Source organism: Mixophyes fleayi, chromosome 10 (genome assembly GCF_038048845.1).
Source record: "Mixophyes fleayi isolate aMixFle1 chromosome 10, aMixFle1.hap1, whole genome shotgun sequence".
NCBI classification, from domain to species: Eukaryota; Metazoa; Chordata; class Amphibia; order Anura; family Limnodynastidae; genus Mixophyes; species Mixophyes fleayi.
Genome location: NC_134411.1, coordinates 40,377,555 through 40,403,453, shown reverse-complemented (window position 1 = coordinate 40,403,453; position 25,899 = coordinate 40,377,555). Strand labels below are relative to the sequence as shown.

The 25,899-nt window shown below is 42.6% G+C and overlaps 1 protein-coding gene across 3 annotated transcripts in view; it reads right to left on the bottom strand.

Moving 5' to 3' along the window:
* The window catches only part of SCUBE2 (signal peptide, CUB domain and EGF like domain containing 2), a 57,489-nt gene extending 35,837 nt beyond the window's left edge, over positions 1-21,652 (bottom strand). For all 3 annotated transcript variants that reach the window (XM_075188518.1, XM_075188519.1, XM_075188521.1), the window contains exons 1-5: positions 21,384-21,652; positions 13,779-13,901; positions 11,869-11,994; positions 10,483-10,617; positions 1,525-1,650 (exon numbers count right to left, since the gene is read on the bottom strand). In XM_075188518.1, coding sequence (XP_075044619.1) covers positions 1,525-1,650; positions 10,483-10,617; positions 11,869-11,994; positions 13,779-13,901; positions 21,384-21,471 — 598 coding nt within the window. In that variant the 5' untranslated portion in view covers positions 21,472-21,652. The remainder of the gene's footprint in view (positions 1-1,524; positions 1,651-10,482; positions 10,618-11,868; positions 11,995-13,778; positions 13,902-21,383) is intronic.
* Positions 21,653-25,899: the final 4,247 nt, after the last annotated feature.

Below are 25,899 nucleotides of genomic sequence, written 5' to 3'. Positions count from 1 at the left end.
GACGAGAGAACCACAGACAGATCTTACAAGTATTGTTACAGATAGAGACACTGATAAAACACTTTGCTGAGCAAATATATAACAAGTAACTAAATGTTATAAATCGGGGGTGTGATTAGATAAGTGGCTCCTCTCATGGATATTTCACCGTCAGACGCACTTTACAAAATGTTGCATTATCATCATCATCATCATTTATTTATATAGCGCCAGCATATTCCGTAGCGCTTTATGTATCATTTTTATGGAGTAGGATGATCCACGAACAGACAAGAACGTTTTTTTTACATTATACGTTTTAATTTGCAAATGCAGAAAACAGTTTTGTTTCTTTATATTTTTTTTGTTATCTATAAATCTTTCCTATTTCTTAAATCCCGGGCATTGAATATGTCCCATTACATGTAACTATACAGTGTTATATGTAGAACAGATTTACAATATACCAGAAGATATAACTCTACAGACTCCAGGATTCAGGACACTTCTCTATAAATAGACCCATTTAAAGAGTTTCTTTGAAGGATATGACGCCCTTCTGAAGTGACTCCAGACACCGTCTCATTGCATGACTGTCCTACGGTCAGTGTAACACTTGTACAAATCATTGTGGTCCTAGTATACCCCCGTTATACTTGTGCTGCGTCCTAGTATACCCCCGTTATACTTGTGCTGCACCCAATCTACATTGTAAAGTATTAATCAGTCATATCTCAAATGCAGATTCGCAAATCTATCATTCCATTAATATATATTACATCAAGGTACCCAGAAAGGTGACAGTGCCCCCAAAAATAGGGCTCTCCAGGTAAAGAGGGGTAACTTCAGTCCTCCAGGAAGGGGCGTGCCGTGGGCAGGTAATTGGTGGGACCGAGTGGGTTCAGCTATTGTCCCTTATTAGGGGACGTGTTTGCTGTTAGGGGATCTGATGAGACAGATATTTCCTGCTCACCGGGTGCTAGATTTACTAAACTGCAGGTTTGAAAAAGTGGAGATGTTGCCTATAGCAACCAATCAGATTCTAGCTGTCATTTATTTAGTGCATTCTATAAAATGACAGCTAGAATCTGATTGGTTGCTATAGGCAACATCTCCACTATTTCAAACCTGCAGTTTAGTAAATATACTCCAAGGACTCTGTGCTGTGTCCTTTATCTCCTGTGTGATCTCACCATTGATTACACTATGGCTTGTCTCTGATCCCCAGCCCTGATGAGACGTTTTCCCCTCACCTTGTATATTTACCATTACCCCCCCCCCCCCCTCCAGACATTTTACTTAAAATAACTGGGCTAATGAAATACTGTAATAGAAGTGTTATTGGTTAAGCAGAGCTGTCTGCAAGGACAAAATTGCTCCAGGTTTACTATGGTCTTCACCATTATTGGTGCTCTCAGTTCCCTCTTTTGGCTCATGGTTAAAAAACAAAAAAAGAAAAAAACTTTTCAGACTATATTCTACCCTTCACCTTGTACCTCTGTCGCCCTCTGCCCGGGCATTCGTAGGAACTATTTATAGACTTACGTGTACAACCGCGTTGGTTGTTTGCCAGCTCGAATCCAGGTCTGCAGTCACACGACACGCCACCTCTGGGGGTCTCCCTGCAGATATGCGCACACCCGTGTTCCTTGTTCATACAGCTGAGTCCTTCTATAAAACACAACATAAAGACTGATGTATAAAGCAGCGTTCAGCCGCTTCCAGGACCGGGGACACAATACGGATAAATCCTGAGGGTTCTAAGTAAGATTTGAGTTCAGAAAAACCAGATCTGAATCCGGATTCTCCTGTGGTTTTAGTGCACAGGACACAGATGTATTGATTCTGGGGGGAAGGAGTAAGAAAGGGTCCTTAATGCTTAATTGTAATATGCAAATTAGTCCTGGATTCAGTTCTGGATCAACTGGATCCTTTGTAAAAGAATTTGACATTAGGTCAAATTCTAAAATGTGGATCTAGTTCTACCCCTGTGTACAAGAAAAGTTATGAAATATAATGAATGTAGTTTACAAAGTAATATTAGGACATTATACACTCTACCATAGTGTTCTATATGTCAGTTGTGTGCAACTCTAATTTAGACTTTTGCAGCAAGAAAATTGGTACCTTCATTCACCCGAATCAGCATTTTTGGTTGGGATATAATATCATGGGGGAGGGGGGGGGGGTGACTTAGCTGTGTGACAAAACATTTATTAAGGGTTTATAGTGTCTGTAAGACAGAAATGTGCGTGTTTGGGACACAATCAAAGCAGCTGTTATTCCGAATTTTATAGTGGCAACATTTTTCTCAATTCATGTTTCCTTAATTTACTATAGGATAATTTCTTGTGGAGCTGATCGGATTTTGGTGACTAAGGTCCAGATTTAGAGTTAAATGTAACATTGCAAGTCCTACACATATTGCAAAAAACGCATCCATGTTGCTGTATTGTAAATTGCATGTATAAGCGCAAATTTAAATGTAGAGTATAGATGTGTTCAATGCAAAACTGCGACCGCCCATTTAAGTGGCCCGTGTCCATTCGGATGCATGTGTGATTTGGCCATTTTGGTGATCAAGTTTCTGCTGAATCTCTGCTGTTTTCTCATGAATATTGGTCCAGCTAACAACATGGCCGTTGTCGCTATATGTCTGTGGCTCACACGCTTTATTACGTTTCACGCCTTCTGCCTGCTTCGGCCAGTAGATTTCCCAAAATGATTCTGTTTACAGAAAAACTAGACGAAACCGCAACTTTGGCCCAATCGTGCTCCTCTGCCAGGGTAAATGTTATGTCATTACTGGGATATTTGGAAGTTTAGGCCACAGAATTAAGACTGACCTGTCACCATGTAAGTTACGCACGTCTGCCCGATCCAAAACGTAAGGCGATCCCTTCACTGTACACAAAAACAGCGCTGCCGTCTATAAATCACGGGAACCTGACCTAATTCCCTGATATTTAAAACACTGCCACAATACGTGCATTCTCCTTAATAGCCCCCGCCGGCTCTCCTGACTTTCTGAGAGTTGACCGTCTGTATTTTGAGGATGACCACAGATCGAGAAGTTGGAAATACTAAAGGTTGATGTTGGCTTCTAAAGACCCAGGATAAATATATGGGAGAATGCTGGGAACTTGTATATTCATCAGGCAGGTTTTCTAAAATACTCAGTTTCTGGAAAAGAAAACACCAAGTCGTTGGTGTAACTGAAGACGCCATTGTAACAGCCTATAAAATAAAGACTCTGGCATGTGAAATACGCTTCGCAAAGCCTCTGGATTTTCTTAAGGTTTTGTTCTGCTTTATAATCAGAGGGTCGAAAGTTGAGTAACACCGAGATAGGGTCTGAAACAACCGCTTAGGGTTCAGTAACTCAGACACCTAACATGTGGCGAATCTGTGAGCAGTGCAGGAATGAGCCAATAGATTGTAAGCTTGCGAGCAGGGACTTCTCATCTCTTTGTCTGTTTTACCCAGTTAGTTTATTAGTTTACTGTGTTTGTTCCCAATTGTAAAGCGCTACAGAATATGTTGGTGCTATATAAATAAATAAATGATGATGATGATGATGATGATGATGATGATGATGATGAAAAGATCTGCAGGATAGATGCCCAACTAGTCCTAGAGCTTGCAATTAGAATGGTTATCCCCTTTGGTTCCAATATTAGAGCTTAATCCCAAATTCTTAAGGCAAAAACGTCTACCTGCCTCACTGCAGCTATTGACTACTTTAAGAATGTGAATCAAATCTGACTGAAACCCCTCTAAACGGATCTACATGACTGTTCTTATATGACGACTGGGGACGGTTCTGTGCAATCATGAAGTATGTGGCTTTCATATGATATATGTTGATGGTTTTAATGCATTTATTATCATTATCATTTATTTATATAGCGCCACTAATTCCGCAGAGCTGTACAGAGAACTCACTCACATCAGTCCCTGCCCCATTGGAGCTTACAGTCTAAATCCCCTAACACACACACACACAGACTAAGAGAGACTAAGGGCAATTTGATAGCAGCCAATTAACCTACCAGTATGCTTTCGGAGTGTGGGAGGAAACCCACGCAAACACGGGGAGAACATACAAACTCCACACACATAAGGCCATGGTCGGGAATTGAACTCATGACCCCAGTGCTGTGCGGCAGAAGTGCTGACCACTGAGCCACCGTGCTGTATATAAGAAGATTTTTGTCATCCCTGTTACAAAAGAAATGTAGTATTTCCCACAGACAATGGTTACTCCACGCGCCAGTGGACTTTGGTGAGAACCTAGACGGCACCACTTGCACATTGCAAATATTGACTCTAAGAAAAAAAAGTTAGGGTGACATCTGTTTTGATACTTAAATACCTGTCCATTGTCAGCCCCCGTAGCTATCTCTTCCAAGCAGAACATCGGATGTGTGTGTAATTGTACAGGAGATAAATGCCAGACTGTAAGCTGCGGTCTGCACCCCGCGCTGCAGTATAGATGTTTATACAGTAAAGCCGCAGTGTTTTCTGCTGGAGAAATTCTAGCTGTACAAACACCTGCTCTCATCCAGGTCATTTCCTCCCTCCACCGTCTACTGATCAAGCCAAGTACATTTGTCTCAATCTGAGCTTCTAAATTACACTTAATGTGCCCCTGTAATCATCCACCGACCGACCTCTGACCCCTGAAGAGTCTACAACAAATTGCACCAAATTCCAGTAGTCCCCGCACTAGGCTGACGTCTAGATATACCCCCCTCGTCTGCGCTGTAACAGTAACCAAACCCACTCACTGGGGTGATCCTGCTCAGTGACGCGTGGCGTTGCACTACACTGCAATAATATCATTACAACACCCCATCCCCCACCATAACCAGACCCCCCCCCCCCCACACGGCTTCCTGGCTCCCTATTATACTAAACGGAGGAGAGCTAAACTCTCAATATTAGTTCTGCAAACGTAGCTTAATCAGGCGGTTACAATAATTGGTGCTCTTATACAATAACAGACTCTTATAATATCCTTCATTTAGTGCTGGTTTGTTTCATTTTATATAGTGTTTGAAACACTGAGTATAGTCACACGGCTGATTGATTTCACAGCGACTTGTATTACAGTCGATAGTATATAGAAAGAGATTTGCTAAAACTTTTTTATATATTAAAGAGCAGAGTAAACCTAGTTATATTCCTTTTCTTAAATGTCAAAACAGTCCAAGAAACTAGTCAGAAGTTGGTGACTGCCCATTGACATATTTCTGTCAAATTCCACCCATTTTTCAAGCCACCGACTTCCATCAATAAGTAACAACTTAACGCCCTGTTACCAGTAATTCGAGCTATAGCAGGCTATTATATCACCTCGGTTTTATTAGGACAATCAGACCAAATAATTTCCTTTGTGATAGACTTTTGCTCTCAGTATATAAAGCACAAAATCTTCTTATTTTACCTCTCGGCCAGTAAAAGCTGATAATTGATATAAAACACATACGATCCGTTTCATATATATGTCACGGGATATACAATGTATCTTTACTCCTCTAAACAATTCCGACATTTGATTTGTGATATATTTTAGTTTGGAATCAGCCGTCCCTGTGATATCCTTAGTGATATATGTGTCTACTTATTACAGAGATATGTGAGTGTATGTTCTCTGTCCTACAAGAAGGATTAAACATCTTGCGCAGACAAACTGATTGTAAACTCAGGAACTCAGTACAATTTTTTTTCCAGATCCACAGTCAGGTCACATGGTTCTAGCAAATGATTAAACAACCTCTGTACAGCGCTGTGCAATATGTTGGTGCTATAAAAATAAAGGATAACGGGTATAACAGCTGCTTTGTGTGGCGTAACGTTAGGTTTAGCCGCAGACATAGAGCCGACCTTGGTCCTCGCAGCCGCCTGCTCCTCCTTACTGGCCGCAGAGACCGTCAGCAAAATATAAACTTTACTGTATTGTTATTGAACATTTCTGAGAATGATAGTTTGTCTCCTGCACTCCGCTTCCGTTAATTAACCCCTGAGCCCCAGTGTACCTGATATACTACTACCCCCAGCATCAGCCACACATTAGGAAATAGTAGTATGACAGGTACACTGGGGGCCCAAGGATTGCTGTAAGTAACAGCAGAAAGTAACTTTGAGGCAGATTCGATCCGGCACAAGGTGCCTGGATGTGTCTGCAGAGAACATTGGGTCGTTGTGTCATTAAGGAGAGCAAAGCATACAAAATTAGTAACTTTGCACCTGGGCAAAACCATGTTGCATTGGAGGGGGAGGTACATTTAAAATGTGGGGACAGATTTAAAGTTGGGGTAGGGCATGTCCCTGATCAACTTTAAATCTCAGTGTAAAAATAAAGCTATCAAGTATTTGAAAACACAGCCAGTATTTAACTTATTTGCAAAACTATAAACTGATTTGCACCCCTTGTATTGTAACATGGTTTAACCCGGAGAACATTTACTCCTTTTTTTTGCCTTACTTTCCTTAATGACTCAGGCCTGTTAATCGTAAATTATGGCTGAAATCTCCACTCTTTTTTTCTCCCCTCCTGTGTTTTTGTTTTTAGAAGACTTGCACAGAAGCTGAGTGACTTCCGGCAGAGATAAATCACTTTGGGGCGTATTCAATTGTCAGCGTTAACGCTGAAAAACGAGCGCTCAAAAAATATTACCGTTTATACGGTAATATTGCGTGCGAAAACCGTTAATACGGTAGTTTACTCTCGGAATTTCAGCTCGCCGCTCAGGGAGCGGCGAGCTGAAATTCCGCGAGTAATTACCGTATTAGCGGTAAGATTTTTTGAGCGCTCGTTTGTTAGCGTTAAAGCTAACAATTGAATACCCCTTTATGTTACACAGAATATGAGAAGAATGTAACAATAATAAATATATATATATATATATATATATATATATAAACATCTGCACCTTGGAGATACCCAATGTTTCTATATTATGTCCTCAGTGTGACGGATCTGTAGAGGGATCAGCTGTAGACACAACACTGAGCTCTGCTATAAACGCCGCTGTAATAACGGCGTTCTGACACGTTCTCATTTCCATGCACTTAATATGTATATTTAAAGGGAAATCTACACAATTTATTTATAAGGTCACATTCCCCAGAACAGAGAAGGAATTTTGCAATGTATTTTTATTTGCATGTCTGCTGTCTTCTGGTGAAAATAAGATAAGCACATATGAATCGTTTATAGCCTATCTACTTGTGAGCTGGAAATGTCATCTGATATGTCTTGAGTGACCCCCTCCTCTAGGTACAAAATGCTCTGCAGTAACCTGGACTGAAATAATGAATTGATGCTATAAAGCATCAATTTCATATATCAATTAATTATTTCAGCCTAGGATACTGCAGAGCATTTTGTTGGAGGGTTCGTGTTTGGAAAGCTGATAGTCTGAACCCCCCTACTTTCTGTTGAACACAATATGTCAGCCTACTTTAAGTTTCATACTTTGTGGCATCAATGTTGCTGCTCTCTGCATAATAGGTACAGGGGGCAGCAACATTGTTGCAACAATGTAGAGAACTAAAAGTTACCTGGCACTTTCTCTTGTAGTAAACAGGAAGTGGGGAGATCCCCGGGGGGCGGATCCCAGACTAGGAATAGTTTTAAAGTTCTGTTTGAGCCTCATTCTGTTCCATTCGCCAATAGTTCATGCGGAGGGTGTCAATGTTTTCCTTTCAACTATACAGCGGACCAAGCACCCAGGGGAGGCCGCTATTTTATGGGCTGCTCAATTTACTAGAAACGGGCAACACATGTGAGGCACGAGGCACGGAGTGCCTCGTGCCTCAGTGATGTTACGAGGTTTCTAGTGGACTCCTCCTAGCCCTGTGTCCTCAGGAGCATCGGTTTAGCACACGTTAAAGCTGCAGAAACATTTAATAAAATTATTTATAGGTCTTTGTTATAAATTAATAATAATCGTGTTTCAAAAATGACATTGCCTTTAAATTAGTATTGATGCAGGATTGTTTTAGGGAATTAATATCTTCTCGGATTCCATAAATAAATAAATCAGGCTGGGATAGGAAGTGAACTAATACAGTTTATTTTTTTTATACTTTGTTGTAAAACACAGCGAGAGTAAAACGCACAGATGTGGCCGTTCCCGGTTCCCTCTGACCGGTCCCTGCAGGGTCACATGACCACTTAACGAGTTTAAATAACTGCGTAGTGTGAAAAGGGGGGTACGTGAATTTCAATCACATCTTAATTAGTCACTTAGTTTGAATCCTGTTGCCTTTGACATTAGGAGTCCTGTCCTTCTCCCCCTATTATATCCTTCTTTAGTAAACAAAGGGGCTGAGGTTGGACTCATTACGATTATTCTGCCCAGATGGCTTTTTGATCCTCTTTCCCACAGTGAGAACTTCACACAAAACAAAGATTCCTCAGGCCCAGCAAATGTACAAAACATAAAAGTCCACTGACCGCCCCGCTGTCAATCACCAGCCCGGGCAACACAGAGGATCACAAATTAGCCTCATTAATGCCACGGTTCCTGTGAAATTTTTGAGCTAACAAGCGACAACGTGATCTGTCAACGGACCGAGCGGCGCTGGGAGAATTAACTGTTTCGTTTTATTTGTTGGAAAAGTAATTTTCTTTCTGCACATTCAGGCTGTGGGGAAGGGGCCTCTGGGTAGCAGGTAGTGTGATAGAGTTCACTGACCACAGATAAAACAGCTAACAAATGAAAAGCACACGGCTCAGCTATGGGTCCCTTATTTGCTGGGTGAATATACGGCCAGCCCTGAGCGCCATACACATTAAATATCGATACAGCCATACACCAATGTCTACGTTAAATATTAGCGTTTTCTCTTACAATAGATATTACAGCTGAGGCGAATCACATTTCTAATGCTAGAAAAACAGCAATAATTTTAACGCGCTCCATATAAGTCCAATGTTAAACAGCTGACTTATAAACAGCCTCTAGATATTTTAGGAAAAATTGAAACTTATCGATGCTGAACCTTTAATAAGGTTGTTGACCCCGCTGGATAATGACCGGTCTGTACAGACCTTCAGGGCTCATTCAAACGAGTGATTTCTGAACATTTTCACATTGAGAGAAGCGCGACGAGAGCGCTCTTAGATACGCAGCCCCCGCAGCGGGTGTCAGAGCAGGAAAATGTACATGGACAATTTACGGACGTTAACGTCTGACATGGGGATTACACGGAACACGGAACAAGGGAAACATTATCCAGAGCACTTGTATAGTTTCTTGTTGTGTAACATTGTGTCGTGGATGTAATGTGCGAAAATCTCGGCATATAAAGGCAAAGTGCAACATGGTTAGGAGTTTAATGTGCAAAATAGACGCTATGGACCAACTACTTTGTATCTTAGTGATATCATGTCGTACCTCTGGGAAGGGGTAAATTTAAAATGTGCGGACAGGTTTAGATTTTGAGGGGAGAAGCGTGTGTCCTAGATCAACTCTAAATCACATAATCACAGTGTAACAATAAAGCGGTCCAGTATTAGTGGGATACGTGTAAAAGCAGCAGAGATATTGCATTTCTATCCCTTGTATTACAACGTGGTTTGTCCAGGAATTTGGCCCCTTTCGCTGGATATGCTCCATATGAGATCCAAGGGTCTAATTTGCAGACAAAACCCCTCTCTTACCTGTTTCTAATTGTAACAATGTTGCCAAGTTTGGGCAACTGGCCATAGTGAGCCCTTGTCTAATTTCCTCCTTCACAGTGTCATCTTTGCAACATCACCGAGTTTAATTGGAGGAGCAGGTATTGATTTTTTCCTTACTAAGGGTTATATTTACTAAACTGCGGGTTTAAAAAAGTGGAGATGTTGCCTATAGCAACCAATCAGATTCTACCTACCATTTAATTAGTACATTCTACAAAATGACAGCTAGAATCCGATTGGTTGCTATAGGCAACATCTCCACTTTTTCAAATCCGCAGATTAGTAAATCTAGCCCTAAGTCTCAGTGTGGCTGCCGCAGAGTGATCGCCGGAGGTGCTATATTCTCTCTACCATCACACGTATAATAAAACGATTACAGATAACATTGGCGTTATATTTGCAAAAATCGAACCCTGGTGTCTATTTTGCACATTTAACCCCTAAAACAAGAAAAACTCTAAATTGGTGACGTTTAAATCTGAAAAAAAAATGACAGACACCTACCTCATATGACAGCATCTGAACACGTATGTACACCTGCTGTCAGCATTACCATGCAACACGCATGTAGTCTCAACACAACCAACAATATGACCACTTAATGTGTGCAGAGATCTACACCTTCAGATGACTTTAATCCATTGGAAACGATATCACAGTATTGTACAATATCCATATTCAGTGACGCACTTTGTATTAACATGTAGCAGTGAGGACAACAGACTATATGACACACAACGTACAGGATGACGGGATCACACACTGGAAGGGGGGGTTTGTACTCATTGCAAGGGTCCGTCACTCACCTTCTGAGCGGTGTATACACGTGTGCTGGTTATCGCTCAGGAAGAAGCCATCGTTGCAGCGACACTGGTAACTCCCCAAGGTGTTGACACACGTCTGCTGACAGCCCCCATTGTTAGACAGACATTCATCCACGTCTAGGAGAGAACACAGAATTACACTAGGACACTCTAAATAAATAAAAAATGCTACTTTGCTAGTTTTACATTGTATCAGCAGTGAAGAGGTTAAGAGAGCTTACTCTATATAATACAATGTATCAGCAGTAAAGAGGTTAAGAGATTACTCTATATAATACAATGTATCAGCAGTGAAGAGATTAAGAGAGCTGACCTTGTCCGGATAGGCAAAAATATTTAAATACTGTCAAATAAAATAAATGGACTCATGGCTGTAGATGTTATCTGCTTATATCTGAAACTGCGCCTGCGTCCAGGTCCACATTGGTCACATTTACTTGAACACGTCCTTATTGTACTACCCTCTACGCCCGATCTGCCTGTACACGTGTACAGAGCTGTATATCTAAGGTGCGACTTATTCTCCTACAGACTCAAGCGTAAGTCTGGTTTGTGGGCAGGCGCAATAATGAAATTTGAATTTTCCGCAATGTAAATGCGTCAAACTGTAGACGATGCCGTAGATTACAACTATCACCGGCCGTCAGCCGGGAAATCGTTTCAAGGTCATGTTTACATGATCCACACAGATCATAGTTCTCACAAAGTTACATCAGTTTGTATTAAGTATATTTAAAAATAAATCCCTGGATTGCTAGTATTTTGTTGTTTTAATTAAAATAAATAAATAAATATAGAAACTATTTGGCAAAATATATTTTTTTGTCTTTAGATTTGGATGTGAAGTTAGTTTATGTCCCATCTATTGATCTGTGTGTCTTACACTAACGCTGGGTAATACGACCGTACGCATCGCTGTGTCTCATTGTGTAGTGAATAGAGGGTTTAGAGTCCATCAGCTCACACATGAGAGGATGCTGACCGGACCTTACTGAAGGGAATCTATAAAGTTTGATGAGGTCAGCGCTCTTTGAGGATGCAAATGAATTCCCTTTATAGCTGCAAAGCTTTTGTGTCCCGGCTGCAAACATCTCACAGGAGAGAAGTATTAAGCTATTAGCTTTGTTAAATGAGGAGGTTAATTGTAAGACTACTGAGAGCCTCTGAATCAGAGAGAGCGGTTAACCTCTTCACTGCTGATACATTGTATTATATAGAGTAATCTCTCTTAACCTTTTCACTGCTGATACGTTGTATTATATAGAGTAATCTCTCTTAACCTCTTCACTGCTGATACGTTGTATTATATAGAGTAATCTCTAGCCACCTTTCTGTCCATAACTTACGTATGTACAAACAATTTCTTACCGAGACAGTTATGTCCGTCGTGCGCCAACTGGAATCCATCGTAGCAAGTGCAGCGGTAATTTCCGGGAATGTTTGTGCAATCGTGGACGCAGTCTCCATTGTACTCGTTGTCGCATTCATCAATGTCTGGGGGGGATAAAGGCGACGTGAGTATGATGGATGCACAGCCCGCTCAGTGACACGTGAAAACACTCGCCGCCTCTTTAGAAGTGGGATTGTCTTGCAAATAGACTGTTTTTGTTGCTGGGCTCTCAGAGCTGATGTGGTTTGTGGAGTGAGAGTTGTATCAAGTGACACTCACTCTGAGAGGCTGATTAATGAGCCTCCGAGTCACTGACACCAAGGGTTAAACCCACCCTTTCTCTATATTACATTGTATTCTGTGCAGATCTGCTCCTCGGAACATGTTTATTGTATGTTACGTGAGCCTGATTAATCAAAAGGTCATAGTTATTAAAATATTTTAAATCAGACACAAAATAAAATGCTGATGTAAATTGTGAGACTACGAGGGGCAGTAATGTGGTCTTTATAAGGAGACATCATAGAGCCTATGGCCGTGGAAATTCTCTTTATCTTCTTCTTAAGAGTGATAAGTAAACAAGCAAAAGGGTGAAAAACATCATTTATCTGTGAGGAGTTTGTATGTTCTCCCCGTGTTTGCGTGGGTTTCCTCCGGGTGCTCCGGTTTCCTCCCACACTCCAAAAACATACTGGTAGGTTAATTGGCTGCTACTAAATTGACCTTATTCTCTCTCGGTCTGGGTGAGTTAGAGAATCTAGACTGTAAGCTCCAATGGGGCAGGGACTGATGTGAGTGAGTTCTCTGTACAGCGCTGCGGAATTAGTGGCGCTATATAAGTAGCTGATGATAAGTTACTGCTTAAAAGGACAGTTTGCTGATTTAAGTCAGTTGGTTATGGGATGAACATTTGCAAAAATATGGCAGTATGTTTTAGGAAACTTAGAAAAGAGTAACACAGCACAGTTTTCCTACTACAATTTATCATTTTTTTATTATTATTTGATTTATAAACAAATAATGGTATAGCATTCGGTATAAAGTTTCATAAGTTAATTAAAACGGTGGGAATTTAGTTCAACACTCTCTTTCAAAGACTGAGTCATGTGATTGTAGAGAAAACAGTTATTAGTTATGATACAACCAATGCTCTATTTGCACCTAAGGTGTTTTGCATTATACAAACTCAGTTATGCGTCTTATGTGAATTTTAAACGCTGCTTTTCGAGTTTCTAGTTAAGAATTACTTGCTTAAAATATCTGACTTTGGTGTGGGTTACATCAAAAATGATTTGGGGTTAAAGCGGGAAGCTAAACCCCCCCTACTCAGCCACAATCTTTATAATATTCGGTCTTCTCCCCAGAAGAACTCAAACCCACAAGGCTGACACTTATTTCCTGGGGCAGCAACACATAACGCGAGGAGATTTAATACAATACATTTTAATTACAGTTAACAAAAAGTAACATTGTAAATAGAATTGTGAACTGTGAATATTTACTGCCACTAACGCTGTGGGAGATCAACTGGGCAACCAGCGCCCGTGCAGGACACATGGAAGAGGACGTGCTGTCTGTATGGGTACGGTGGATGAATAGAGGCCCCAGCACAAGGAGGGACAGAACATGCAGTACTGCGTTAAATGACAATTATGTATTTAAGAATAAATATTATTATTGTTTTGTTACTTTATGGTACACTAGATGGACTTTCGCTTTCTGCCACAATCTGCTAACAGCATACAGCATAAACATTCATGATTTTAACCTATAAGAGCAGTATTGTATTTATCTATGAATGGGAAATCCGTCACATTTGAAAGCGATTCACAATGCAATAATTATCCAAACCATCCTTAGGTGGATGCAGTCCTTGTACACATCTCACCTTCGCACGCCGTTCCTTCCCCTTTAAACCCAGTTTTGCAAATGCACTTGAAAGAGGTGGGCGTGTCCTGGCAAATTGCGTCAATGTGGCAGTCATCGATCTCCAGCGCACACTCGTCAACAACTGCAGAGAGAGAGAACAGCGGAGTCACGGCGTGTGTATGTGTAATACTGGAAGTCACGGATGTTCCTACACACTATTCACACCTAGGTGGGAACAGACACCGCACACGTCTGCAAAGCAAAATACCACACAGACGTCATCACAAGGTAATGAGAGCAATAAGATGGAAACTCAGGAACGGATTGTGCGTTTATTTTAAACACACAGATAAATTGGGTATATGCGCACGTCCGTATTCAATTAGGAGCGGATGTGAAGATCCGTCTGCTGCTGAATACAGGTCTACGTCCAATATATATGTGGAATATGAAGTCACAAAAGAAAGCACAAAAAAAAAATTATTCAATTATTGTCACCTGTTAATAATATTGTCATTAATAACAACACATTTAAAAAAAAAACAACATTTTTTTTTCCTTCCCCCCAATAAAATACATTGTTACAGCTGCTCCTGATACAAACACATGTTCTAGCTGTACACACAGCCGTCATCACTAGTAATCAGCACTTACACCTGACCTGTAGCTGGAGCAAGTGATACGGCTGAAAATCACGTACCTGAGAGATGCCCAAAACTCGAATTGGACGCACCGTTAATGTACATTGACTACGTGAATGCGCCCAGTCCACTCCTTGTTACGCCCATGAAATCATAGGCTGTAGCAGGGTCCTTTGTGCTGAAAGATGAATTGGATGTTGCTGCATTCTCTGGTGCATATGGTCTGGTTCTGGTCGTGCGTAGAGCGATTTTAAGCAAAATATGGCACCTCTTTAACATTGTGTGAAATGCTTTGTACATCGTCTTTTCATAGCAGAAAAAATGAAATCCCACTTTGGAACAGACATAAACTATCAATTCCAAATAAGCAAAGGGGGGGAGTCATGCCCAATTCCCTGGACTGTTTCTTGTAATATTAGACTAGTGCTGGATTATTTCTCCTTTTCAAAAATGGTTTGTGCAGAGTGTGTCCCCTCCTCTGATAATAAGCCCCTTGGAAGCCAGATTGCACTGCGCAGCGCCACAGTACGCTGCTCCCATAATCATGTTTACAGCCCCAGTCGGTGCTGAGCTTGTTCTGGGATATGTCACTGTTCCCATATATTCAGTATTAAGGGGGTGAAAACCTTATTTTATTATTAACATATATTTCTATAGCAGCAGCATCCTCCGCAGAGCGTTCCCTCCCTGAGTCTGCGCACATGACACTTCTATGAGTGTAAGCTCAGCTGTTTTACACAGAATCCAGAATGTTTCCGGGATTCCTGTAGTCTTTTATAAACAGAATTTTCAGCCTGAGATCAGAAGAGAAAATTTCATCATCTGAAACACTTTCCAGGTCTGAGAGGTGTAAAACACATGAAGTTTTTGCATAATCTGAAATAAGGTCTCAGAGTCAGTAACTGGAAGTTATATTCCCCTGTACAGAGGTGACGGGATTAACGCAGCAGATTGCTCATCGCCGGGAATCACAACATTCAGTCTCTGGTTTTTCTCAATGTTTGGCAAACGTTCCTCTACAACTGAGGCTAATTCCCATTTCTACTTATTTGGAGATACCAAAAACTTGATTGATTAGTTACTGATTCAGCACAAATCTCAATCTAGTACCGTTCTCCCAGTGGAGTGTTCTAGTGTTCTAGTGTACTCCAGAACCTATGATCACCTCCTGTTCTAGAAGTAAAATGTTATACAGAGCGATGCTGGGAATCAGTACAGACAACGCACTGACTAATTTGTTTAGTAGCATCCAAAATGTATCAGATGTTAAAACGTTTTATATGTTATTTTTATTAGGCTCACAAGTTCATAGAGTTTCCAGATTGTTATTAATCATAAGCCTTACAAACACTTTCTGTTCCCTAAGAACCAGTGACATCACTGAGAGTGCAGCCTATCCAGTCACTAGGAACCAGTGACATCACTGAGAGTGCAGCCTATCCAGTCACTAGGATCCAGTGACATCACTGAGAGCGCAGCCTATCCAGTCACTAGGAACCAGTGACATCACTGAGAGTGCAGCCTATCCAGTCACTAGGAGCCAGTGACATCACTGAGAGTGCAGCCTATCCAGTCACTACATCACTGAGAATGCAGCCTATCCAGTCATTAGGAACCAGTGACATCACTGAGAGTGCAACCTATCCAGTCACTAGGAACCAGTGACATCACTGAGAGTGCAGCCTATCCAGTCACTAGGAGCCAGTGACATCACTGAGAATGCAGCCTATCCAGTCACTAGGAGCCAGTGACATCACTGAGAGTGCAGCCTATCCATTCACTAGGAACCAGTGACATCACTGAGAATGCAGCCTATCCAGTCACTGGGAACCAGTGACATCACTGAGAATGCAGCCTATCCAGTCACTAGGAGCCAGTGACATCACTGAGGTCTAAGCAGCGTTGGGAACTTTCCAGATCTGATGGAGAGTTACCAGCATTCTAAGGCTATTACTACAGCAGCCAATTATCCTTAATTTCCAGGCACAGTTTCAGATTTTAAACTCCCTAGTGTCAATACTAACCAACTGCACGGTACAGATCCTATATTAGATGTAATTTTCATTAATCTTATTTTCTTGGATATATAATTTAATATTTAAATAAGAGTAGAATCTAACATTAGTGAGACTATAACCAAGTTGAATAAACCATGATGAGACATATGCTGCACCTGTCTGTAAGTATATTGCCAAATTGATCTGAAAATAGGTTTTATCTCGCAGCGCGTTGCCTCTGCCTTCTACACCCCCTAACATTGCCAGCAAATCAGGATACCCGGTGACCGCTGTCTCGCTCTAAGAGCGCCATCGCTACAAGTACAGAATGTCAGTAATTTGCCTGGCGCAGGTGTGAAGTGGAAATGGCAGCCGGTACTGCGCCACTTTATCTTGTTTTAATAATCTGGCTCCCTTTACTCGATGCAAGCACCGCCGTCGTGTCACAGAGGGAAAGTCTTCCAGTTCTCTCCCTTTCAGATAAAGCCAATAATTTACTTATTTTCCACTTGCAGTGTTTTAACAAATACACCAATTAGTAAGGGAATGAATTTTCCTGTGTACTTCTACCCCTAGAACGTATTCAGAGATGTTTCCTGCAAGTGTAATACTGGAGAGGTCCAAGTGTCTGACAGCTCCTTCTAGAAGGCTATAGACATGTGACATTTATTGATGCTGATTGGCTACGTTCCATGCACTGTGATTGGCCGGATTCTCCAGTGGGCGTCATTTATTAGGCGAAGTGAGACTGATTTGCAATTTAATTCGCCAACAGCTTTTAAATTCGCCCAAATCTGAATTGCAATCACTGCTGTGTGGACAGCACCTTCCAGGTATAAGAATGGGGCACTTAGTGCCTCCTACCTCAGTAATGTCACTTGTTCCTAGTCATTTGAATCAACAAAATGTGTGTCTCCAATGCGTGTAGACGATGGGTACACATGAACTCTTTCTAGGGCTAATGAGGGGACCGGCTGGACTTAATATATCATGGGCAGGCAATCTGTCGTGGACTAAAGGTATCAGAATGCAGTCAGAGGCTGACATGGCACGCTGTGACTTGTAGTCCCACCAGGGCTATATGACACCACTAACATAATTATCTCTATTACCTGGGAATCGGCCTGACATATAAACTGTAACCCATTGTGTCGTTACATGGCTGCTTCTGTTTAGCCCCCGAGGCAACAACGTCCTACCAGAAACGTTAGGATGACTGAATGATATAAATGTGTCTGTGAGAGAACGTTGCTGGGATGTGGAACTTGGCAACGGACCTGGATGTAAGACTGATTTGTTGTTTGAATTTTGCGGAGTAAGTCACGGTGAGCAGGAATAGTGGCTGCATTGTGAGGATCAGTCAGGGAAACGTCTCCAGGGCTCCGCACATAAATGTTAACAAAAAAAGAGATCTGTGAAGGTTTAATTTTACAGCCCTAATTTCACTGGTAATTCTGGGTTTGGGGAAGAGGAGATATTGAGGAAGGGACGAGTATCACTGACATTTCGGATGGGTGTCAGGTGATACGGCGGAATCACTCCATTGAAGCAGAAGTATCAGTGATGGTCGTTCTGTAAAGATCCGTCACCTACAGACAGTGGAAGCTGCCGCCGATGAAGCAATATTCAGCCATTGTGCCTCATTCATAACTCCCAACATTCTGCGTGTGGGAATCAGGAAGTAGCCGGGAGCTGTCCTAAAATGGGGTGTGACTAGGCTGAGTTGGTAACGTTGGGCTGCGTTACGTTGGGGGGTGTACCAAACACTTCTGAAGCCCCCCATAATCTCCCTACCCTCAAACACCCCAGCATCCTGTGCACCCCAAGATTCACAGCAGTTGGGACAAAAGTCCTGATTGGCGGGACTGTCCACTAGTCAGGAATGGCCCCCCTAATTCAGGACAGTTGGGAGAGGCCTCAGTGTCACTAGTTTTCTCACGTGTTTGGTTGACCCCTCGCCTATAATGCACTTTAATCTGGAATTACAGACATGGAAACTACATGACCCCATTTTATGTTGCAACTCAATTGTTGCATCAGTCACAACTCTCAGCAGAGCATGATGGGACTTGTAGTTCCTTTTACTATGCTGCCCCCATGAACATGCCCCTTAGACGTGAGCCTATATGACCTGGAGCTATTACCAAGTTGGAGCGTTTACTGTACAGGGGTGAAAACAAAATCAGAGAACTGGTTTTTAATATATCAGCCTAGGTAACTTCTGGATTGTCAGATTAGCCGAACTATAACTCCCAGCATGTTCATCACAAGAAGCTGTAGTCCAGTCAGATGTGGAATTATAGTCACCGGTCAGTCACAAATCACTTGGCATTTGGTAAGATTACTCGTGGGAAGGTTTGATGGGACCGTTTCCCGTCTAAGTATAGACGCTTATTACTATTTATAAAGAGGCAACCATTTATCTACACATTGTAAAATCTACACAGACATTACAAGAATATGAAAAGGGTAAAGAGGGACTGGTTCTTAGAGCTTACAATCGAACGGGAAAAGGGGAGACAAGGTGAAGTCAGACAGGTTGGGTGCACATTCAAAACTGTACACAGAAAAGAAAAACTGGTGTATTACAGGCTCTATGTGGCATGTGTATGTTCTCCCTGTGTTTGTGTGGGTTTCCTCCGGGTGCTCCGGTTTCCTCCCACACTCCAAAAACATACTGGTAGATTTATTGGCTGCTCTCTAAATTGACCCTAGTCTCTCCCTCTCTGTGTGTCTATATATGTGTGTGAGTGTGTGTCTATATTAGGGAATTTAGACTGTAAGCTCCAATGGGGCAGGGACTGATGTGAGTGAATTCTCTGTACAGCGCTGCGGAATTAGTGGCGCTATATAAATAAATGGTGATGATGATGAAGTGGACAACTCGGGCCTCTGCTCGTTGTCAACACGTAGAAAGGAAGCGTCTTGCATGTTACATAGGTAGTTTGTTGTTGAGAAATGCTGCAGGTGGAGTAGTGTTTATTGCAGTGAATGGTCACCGTACCTAACGACTAGGTGGAGAATTTGTGGTTTCTTTTCACAGATCTGTAATTAGTTTGTCTGTGTTTGACCACGGTCCACTGATCGCTTCAATAAACTGTACTCCATCTGCACATAGAGAGAGATGTCAGTACCTGGATGTTCTGCAGGCAGTGACCATGTCATTAGCAGCACAAAGCATTTATGGGAAGACAATATCAGCACTGTGGGGACTCCTAGAAGATTTATAGCGAGCGGCAATAATTGTCCGACTGTTGGGACCTAACCACAGAACGGTGTCTGCAATACATGTCATGAAAAGGCAGAGTGTGTAAGCGGGAAATGAAGTTGTGGATGAGGGGGTCTGTCTCTGGTCTGGCAGGGTAACAGCGGGGTATTAATAGCTTTGGGGGGGGGGGGGACACTGAGCACTGCAGCCCGCAGCCCATCCATTGGGAGGAAGGTGAATCAGTCAGAACCGTTAATTCTGTGCACATTGTGGGATCAATGTCTTACTACAGAACCTGGAGCCAAGAAATAAACTTTTACCGGATTCTGTTGTAGTTTCTTAAAAGTGATATTTTAATGAGATTAATATATTTGTTGTCTACAATGATGCAAATAAAAGCAAATACACTTATAATGTAAACACTGAGACTATGGTCTTAAACCTGAATCTCATTATTAGGGTCTCAGACAGAAAAAGTTATACAACTTTTATAGTAATCATAGTGATGACCTCTCAGTTCCAAGTACTGCTCATTCACTGGCGTATGATGGAGTGTAAGCTCCTGTGGTCAGTTACTTGTGTTATATATCGGAGGAAGGTTTGTGATCCCCGCAGGTTGTCAGCCTCAGTCCTCTGCTATTCCTACCAGACCTGTTATAAATAGTTCTTATGCTGAAGGGTAAATATCACCAACAACACCTACCTCATTACATCCAATAAGGAAACAAGCAGAACAACCCCCCACCCCCCACCCATGGGGTAGTAGAATCCTTATAAATGTACAGAAATGAATATAACCCTTATCGGCATCATGACAGGTTTAACCCCTGAACTTCCAGAGAGACATGAAGAGGAACCCAGTGACTGAGACAAAGAATAATTACACTGAGAGAATGTACAGACCTGGTTGTCCAGGTGTTAGTGGGACTACAACTGCAAGCAAGTACTGTTATGCTGGTACTTGTAGTTCCCCAAATTTTGGAGTGTCACAGGTTGCTTAGGTGTAATATATACGGACTATGTAGCATGCAGGATAAATCATCAGACGAAGGGTTAAACATTGCTGGGGCTCATGCCATGCATTGCAATGACTCAGTCTGTGCTGGTAGATTATGCTTGGACTTGTAGTTCTACAGAAGATGGAGGGCTAGAAATGGCCTAATCCTACTGTAGATGGACTGTGAAGCAGGCAGGATGAATCAGCAGACAAGGGGTTAAACATTGCAGGGGTCACATACCATCAAGACAATGGGACAGACTATAATCTCTCAGCTGGTGGGTGCTGACGTCACTGTGACAATGTTATAGGATAAAAGTGACAAGTGAAATACTCCACATTCCTAAGTGCCATTAATATTAATACTGCACCCATAATACTCCAGTATTATAACAACGTGCGACCACCTAAATCTTCTCAGCCTGGACATGTGACTGAGGCTTAATGCCCCCCCACCCCCTTCCAGAAATGCCCTCTGCGTCCCCAGAAATGCCCCTGTCCATTGTTTTCTTTGCCTGTGTATCCAACACAGGAATGTTTGTAAATATACAGGTGGGAAAACGTTTCCTGATATCAGCCAAATGTTTCACAACGGATGGAAACCTGCCCCGCAGACGAATATATAATACATAGTAATAATGCAGGAACAAACATGCAGACATTGCACAAACATACATGTAGACTTGTGGCAGTGTCATCTGCATACATACATGTTTCAGATACAAAGAATCCTATTTCCCCCCAATGCGCTGCTCAGTATAAATGCCCCAGGGGTACTTACCGCCGTGTGTCCGGGCTCCGGGGTACGATGAGCTGCAGAAAGGGAGCAGCAGCAGCAACAGATGGAGGGGACCCTCTAAGGACCCCATACTGACACCAAGAGATAGGGGGCTGCCCCTATAGCCCCCCTCCAGGCTCTTTATGGGGTATCTCACCCCCTATCTGCCCCTCCTCCTGGGACTCTCCCGCCCCTCCTCTGTTATTGCCCCTCCTCTGCAGATCCCTCTTCTACTCTCCTAGGACCCCTCTACTTCTTGCCCCTACTCTGGAGACCCCTCTCCTTCTTGCCCCCACACCCCCTGCCTCTAACCACCCCCTTTGCTGTAGGCACCCCGTCTCCTCACTCTAGAGACCCCCTTCTGCCCCTTCCAATAATACCCTACTAATCTAGATACCCCCTCCTGATTTATTGCCCCCTGTTCCTCTTACAAGTTGTCCCTATTACAGATACCCTCTGAGGCCGCCCCCTGAGTCCTCTCTATATCTGCAGTAGTCCCAGATTGCCCCCCAGGTCTCCTGCTGCCCCCCAGGTCTCCTGCTGCCCCCCTATAATCTGGCTGCAGCACTGGCTCCCGTCACTTTATCTCTGCCCCTTATCTCCCCACATCTCAGGCTGGAGATGATGCAGCTGCCCCTCCCCTCCTCTCTCCCTCCCCCCTGGCTTTCTGCAAACCTCCTACCGGTCCTGCTGTGTCTGCCCTGTGAGTACCTCTCCCCCCTCCCACCCCCCAGCCTCTGCTCTCTCAGCTGCTGTGGAACTACAAGTCCTAGCATGACCTCTCAGATTGGCAGGGCATGTTGGGACTTGTAGTCCTGGAGCCCCTCAGCCCCTCCTCCTCCTCCTCCCTCCTGGTATGAAGGGGTTACACTCCATCCTCAGCCCTCTCTCATGTGCCCCCCCCCCCCCCCAACACCTTACACCCATTTTCACACCCTCCTGTCAGAGTCTTTGGAGAAAGTGAGAATTTGACTGACTCTGTGTCTGTCCTCTGCTCCCAGAATCCTTCACTCCCTGCCTTCCAGTCACTGGAGGGTTAATGTACTAAGCTGGTACATTCCAAATAATGTTATGGAAAGTGACAATATCATTTAGGACCCCGGATTCCTCTGCTTTATAGATGGATAATTTACAGATGATCTCTAGAGATCTGTAGAACATTGATCCCCAGCAAACTGCTTCTATTCCACCTTCTAATCCCTGGACTACGACCAAAAGAAATTATCTGATATGTTGTAGAGTAAGGTTAGCGCTACTGTTCTGTCTTTAATTGAATTTCAAAACTGGTTAATCACTTCATGCGACCATAATTCTCTGAAAGTCCATCCCACATTCCAAATTATAAAAAAAAAAAAAGGGCCATATATATCCTGTATATATCACTACTGTACTAACCTGGGCCGTCTCTATTCATGGACAGTTCTTTATCAAATCAGTTATTTTATTCAGCCCTTGTTATTGCTGTTAGGAAAACAGAAAACCAGGAGCAGAACATTGTGACACCGGTGAAGGGGGCGATGTTACCAGAGTATATGATGATGACAACCATGGTAACGAAGGTGTCCGCGATAGTCATCCTGTCATACCAGGGGCTGGCTGGGGGCGAGACGCAGCTCAGCAGTCTATTAGGAACATTTTAAAGGAAAGAAATTGCAGGTGGCCCAGTGTCCCAGCCTGAGGTAGCCCACTACGGGACCGGCCCAGGGGCCGGATGCCCCCCAGCCCAGTCAGCCCCTGTGTCATACTCCGTCACCGCCCGCTCTGTTACAGGGTCATGGCAGTAAATTTTATACCAAAATGTCTATGAAAAAGTTAATATTTGCGCAGTCATCAGTTTATTGTCATTATTGACAGTTACATATTTGGGGATTACTACTCACCGTCCCCTACACACAGCAACAGCAGCTTTTGTGGACTGAACCAATATACAGCCAATCATTTCGGCGCAGGGAGGTCATTGGTCCCTAGTGACCGGATAATCAATATATAGTACAAGTGTACATTGACTGAGACACTGACAAAATGGCCGCCTCCGCTATGTACAGACGTCAGGTACGTTTCACATAGTTTTTTTTTATATTACAGAGTAATAAATATGCAGACGCCACTGAAAATCATGTTGGAAATATGTCAGTAAAAATTTACTCAAAGTTTGGGTACTTTTTAAAAGTAAAACGTATTGAAACATAACGCGAGAGATTTACTGTCCCGTCGCCATCTCCGTCAGATTATGGAGGCGGGACGTTGGGGGTTAATCATACAGTAGTAAGTGGGTCATTTTCTTACAATATGGGAAAACACGCAGCTTTGTGGCTGTTCCAGGGGTTTATACACATTGTAAATCTCCTTTTGTCCGTTTTACGGCTGCTATAAATCGCTTTTTACGCTGAAAGCGTTTGCTTTTTTTATTGAATTCATTTGAACCTGTTTAATGGGTCTGAAAAAAAATCACTTTGCGATCAGCAGCCATTCACTATCACTAAGGTAATGAGAACTAGAAACAGCATTGAGACATGAGGCACCTTGTGCCTCAGTAGTATCACAAGTTCCTAGTAAAATGACTGGTGGAATATTGGCTGGGCCCACTGAATGACTTCCGCCACTGTGTGTGTGGGGGACTTTAATATGGATTAGCCCAAATGACCAGACACAGGCAAACTAGAACATAGGTAAATCCAAGATCCCTTATATCCGGCACAGGGGTATTATAGAGGCACCGTATCCATTTACAGGAAACTTATTTTCACTTTATTGTTCCTTAAATAAGTAAACAAACAAGCATTGGTTTCTCAGCACAGAGAACAATATAATTGTATAGGGGCAGCTTCTGCAGAGATTAAATGAAATATTACCATAAATTCTAGTGTTACAGCGCCCTCCAGTGGCTGTACAAATATTTGTTTGGTTTAGCTGAGCAGCCTTTTCTCATTGTGACATATTTTTGTTCCTTTATTCTAGGAGGTGGCCTGAGAATAGGAGACACCAGACATCCGCAGAGGCACCAGGAGGTAGGACGTATCCATCTGTCTTAGCGCCTGCGCAGAGGCCAAGTGGGTTATTCTGGGGGCATCTCTAGGAGGGCTGTATTATTAGTGGGGCATTTTGGGCTGTAAAACACACCAAGGACCAAGGTTACAAACCCTGCAGAATTTTCACAAAAAAGTATTTTTAGCATTTACGGACAGACATTTTTGTAAATCTAAAGTGTAGATAACAGTGGATATATCGACATCTAGAGGAAAATTGACCTGGAGCAGATAAATCATTCAGCTGACAACATTCACTTCTCTCCCCACCCTGTGCATGATGTGTCCTCTCACTCCCAGGACACTGGACCATGCTCTGAGCAATTGTATCTTTAAATCTGGGATGTTGGTTTTGTCTCCCTCTTCCGTACATCCCTCGGCTGGTGAACGAGGGGGGGGGGGGGAATCTTACAGTCCAACCAGATGTTTAGCTTCAAGTCTCTGGGGAACAAGGAAAGTAACCAGGAAGCCGCCAAAAGAAAATCCCTCGGCTGCCAAAACACATTCCTCTGTCCAACCGGCATTTATCATGTAAATGAGTCATATTCCTTCATCAGACGTTTGTATATAGCGCCGATATATTCAGCAGCGCTGTATTGCCAGGGTGGCAAACTGGAAACAACAGTACAAGAACATGCATACAACATAACAACAGCGATTGTTACTGCAGAGGCAGAGAGCAAATAACTTCACAGAATCCCTCACTGTAGCAGAAAGCTTTGTATGCTATAACATAAGCTTTGTATGCCATAACATAGGCTTTGTATGCTATAACATAAGCTTTATTTTCTATAACAAGCTTTGTATTCTATAGCATCACAACCTACATCAAGGCTACAGAGCTCCCGATAATCGGACCCAGTGATTCTTTTGGGTAATATGAAATATTGGCCTGGATAAACATTCTTAATACAAAACTAAAGCCAACTCTTACCTGGAATGCTCGGCCAAAGATAAAGCACCTTATTGGAGACGGAAGGGTAGCCGTCTTGACTATAAGGGTCATCATTGCAGTATGAGGTGTAATACCAGCAGTCCATTCTACCGTGGGTACACACGTCAGAGAGTAGGGAGCGGCTCAGGAGTTTCATAGCTTTTATTGCAAGGAGGGGGCTACGTTCGAGCCTGCCCACCCCATAACATAATTATTTTTCTACACTTAATTTTATTAGATGTTTTTCCACTCGTCTCCCAAGGAGAGGAGGATCCAGAATCAAAGTGTGTCCTGGAGCCCATCACGTTATGGGCTGCCATGCACAGTGAGTTTTAGGGTTGGGTGAAACTTTATTGGGCTCAGTGTTCTTCTAAAGCCACACATCAAATACCTCTGTATAAAAATAATAAATGACCAGAGAGGGTGAATACGCTCCGGGTCTTCTGCTGTAAAACCCATCTTCTAAAGTTTTGCAGAATTTGTCATATCAGACCTTAAACTAGAGACTGTCTAATCTAATATTATCTCCATAGTCCTGGCTAGGACCTAGGCTAATGCT